The following is a 3,230-nucleotide window of genomic DNA, read 5'->3' as shown; positions in this document are numbered from 1 at the left end:
CCTCTGTAGTACCAGTTGCGCGTAGGATTGGCCTTCACTTTCTGCCCTAAATAGAGTGGGAATGTGATGGGAAGGGAAGGTGCCAGCACACAGAGACTTTTGCAGCTTCATGGGCGTCTGCCTGTGCCCATCTGTATGCGTGAGGACTGTATGCGTGTGTTAGGGAATGTGTGAAAGGGAAATGCGTGGGGAAATGTATGGGAATGTATTTTGGGGAGATGGGGCTTTTTAACCCCTATGTGTATGACTACATTTATGGAGCATGCCAGCGCATACATACAGCTCTTGAACAGCTATAATTTCTAGATGGGGAGGTATGTGTTTGGGGGCAACGTGTGCTTTCCCTTCGTGAAAGCATGATTGCACGTAGGTGTTAGTGCTGGGGGGGGTGTGTGCGTTTGGAAAGTGGAGGAGTACATTTTGCCTCCCTTTGTGTGTGGGGCTGATATATTTGTCGGTGGGGTATTTTTCTTGCAGTCCTTGACGGGGAAGCATGTCTGAAGCTGTCAGGAGTTTACGCTAAGCAGCCACTCTCTGGCTCTTGGACAGCAGGTCTAAAGTTTCAGTCTGTTTCTACTGGCCTGTCATGTTATGGGATTAGGGGCTGTCACGATGGCTTCTGGATGCATCGTAGGGGGTCTGATTAATCTCACTGTGCTTCTGTGGAGCAGCACCTCTGTGCTGGTGACAGGGAGGTGTGGGCTGAGCTGCTGCGAGGGACTCCCGTGCAACGGAGGAACCTGTGCTCACTATTCGAGGTCTGGAGACGGTTTCTGTTGGCTCTCCGTGTGATGGGCCCCTCTTTCAGCACAACATAAAGTCCACGAGACGTCCTGCAGGCGTTTTACTGGATGCTCTTCATGAGCCCTGGGACGCAGAGCAGGGTCTGCCTCAGCACTGAACGCTGGGGGAAGAGCCAGGCTGTGTGCACATTTCTTGCCTTGGGACCTTTAACCCTTCTTAGTCTGGGTGTCTCTCAGCAGTATTTAATAAATAAAGAGGGAAATGAGACAGTTCAGCTGCCTTAGAATCAGTTTTTGCTTTTATTTGTGATTGAATCTTGTTAATTGTTGGTGCAATAATTATGCAAGTGACTCTGTGATAAGGACCATTTAGTTCAAGATTCTCTGTGACCTTGAAGTTAAGACCTTACGTTCTTCCTTTCTCCCCCCACTTTCTCTTACCCCTCCTTTACTAGCTGTCACATATGAATAAACTACATTAAAATAACAAACCCACACTAATTAGCTGATTGTGCTGGGAAGTGTGAGAGCAGAATTTCCTGTGTGTGCGAGAGCGAGCGAGCAAGCCAGCAGACGAAGGGGCCTGATCAACTGATACCAACCCAAGGCAATTTTCTCCCATACAGCTGCCACACACCAGTCTGGTGCACTTGCCAGGACTCCTGTCCTCTCTACTGGTTCTTTCTGGTCCATGCTGGTTCTCTTCTCTGACACGATGCGTAAACCCCATTAAGTGAATTCCTCACCATCCCTAGGGTTAGGCTTGGGAAGCTGTTCTCCCTGCTGCAGGTGCTTGGGTGCAGTTACTGGCTGGTGTGGTTTTGGCAGCCAACACATCTGGGATGGAGCTGGGGACCTAAAAGTAGGTAGTACTGCAGTCTGAAGGAGAGTGCAAGTCAGGCTTTTAACAGACTTCATATCCTGCCTGAGCTGGGAGCAAAGACTGGTCCATACCATGTTCACCTGCCTGAGATGTCTGGGGCCTTTTGAGCCCAGTTCAATCGCAGCATAAATACGTGCCTCTTTCTTGAGCCCAGTGGCACCCTTTGGTACTAGCAGGTTCAGAGCGTGCATCTCACCAGGCTCTCCTGGCTGGGCTTCCACTTATAGTTTAGGAAACAGATGGCAGTCCCACCTTGCAGAGGATGACACTGGCCATGCCTAAAGGCCCATTGGGTTGGGACCAGCCATTTGCTGTTGGGGTTCAAGTTGTCTGATCCCACTAACGCCCTTCCTTGTTTCTTTCCCCTCTCTCTTTCCAGCTGAAAGAACTATATGCACTGACGCAACCTCAGGAAAACCCACAATGGCTGCCAAGCGCAAAGGCGGCCTGAAGCTAAATGCAATCTGTGCCAAGCTGAGCCGCCAGGTCGTCTTCGACCACGGGGGAACCGAACAGGCGCGAGCGGACAAGGGGCCGCAGCGGGAGAGCGGCAAGGACCTGCCTCAGCCTGGGACCAAGGAGCTGGGGACAGAGTTTTCAGATGGACTCAGCCGTGTGCAGAAGATCGAGGAGGACAAAAGGAGGGAGGTGATTGAGAAGTGGGTGAATGGGGAATACAACGAGGAGCCCTTGCTGGGGCGAGCGGAGGGCAAGGAATGTAAGGGCGCCGAGAGCGCGGAGGTGCCCCCTGAAGGGGTTTACATGGTGCAGCCCAAGGGCTGCAGTGACGAGGAAGATAACGGGGACGAGGCGGACGCTCTGAGGGGCTCGCAGGATGGCAACTTCATGGATGACAGGGATTCAGACGGGCCGGCCTCGAAGGACGATGCCTACCGGTCCTCCAGTGGCGAGACAGGCTCCAAGCTGGGGGGAGGAACCACCTCAGGTAAGCCCTCTGCCCCCTCCACCTCCCTGCACGGGGCAGCTCCGTGGTTGCATTTTTTGTGGGACAGCCGAAACTCTTGCTGTGTGCCCATGCCAGATACTGCCTGCATCTGGCAGCCAAGGAGGAGGGTGAAAGCCCCAGTCCCCTTGCAGAGGCCTGACATTTTGTTCTTGGGACTGTGCTGAATTTGCCTCTGCTTCAACCTTCCTCTTCCCAAGAGAGGTGTTTGTTGGGCTGGATGTGGCTGGATGGCTCTTTGCAGACCATAGATCCCTTGGTAGGGTAGACCTCCCCCCAGTCCACTCCTCCACACCGTGCAGATGGAGGTAGCTGTGGGGTGGGCTGATTTCCTGGTCATGCATTTCCTCCTGGGGGGGTGTGGGGGGAAAGCAGAATGTGCCCTTGTGGCAAATCCCAGGAGGATCCTGCAGCATATTCACACACGCTGAGCAGTGCATTGCGGTGCATCGTGCTGCAAGCAGGGCTGTGTAAACACACTCATGCCCACATGTTGCATTTTACGCAATGGTAATTAACCCCGAGATCAGAGCTGACCACGGGAGCCCAGGGCTGGAGGGAGAAAGCCGGGAACACATCGCGCATTTCAACCCGGTGCACGCTTGCAGTCTGGCGGCCCGCGGCGGCGCTGGCCACGCCC

General features: G+C 53.7%; 1 protein-coding gene across 1 annotated transcript in view; it reads left to right on the top strand.

The window, feature by feature from the left end:
- Positions 1 to 1,458: 1,458 nt before the first annotated feature.
- Positions 1,459 to 3,230, top strand: part of CASZ1 (castor zinc finger 1) — a 49,742-nt gene continuing 47,970 nt past the window's right edge. Inside the window, exons 1-2 of the mRNA XM_035901847.1 lie at positions 1,459 to 1,462; positions 2,006 to 2,572. Of these exons, the coding sequence (XP_035757740.1) occupies positions 1,459 to 1,462; positions 2,006 to 2,572 (571 nt within the window). The remainder of the gene's footprint in view (positions 1,463 to 2,005; positions 2,573 to 3,230) is intronic.

Source organism: Egretta garzetta, unplaced genomic scaffold (assembly GCF_000687185.1).
Source record: "Egretta garzetta isolate BGI_Z169 unplaced genomic scaffold, ASM68718v1 scaffold69, whole genome shotgun sequence".
NCBI classification, from domain to species: Eukaryota; Metazoa; Chordata; class Aves; order Pelecaniformes; family Ardeidae; genus Egretta; species Egretta garzetta.
The sequence above is the reverse complement of the archived record's forward strand: the minus strand, read 5'-3'. Positions and strand labels throughout refer to the sequence as shown.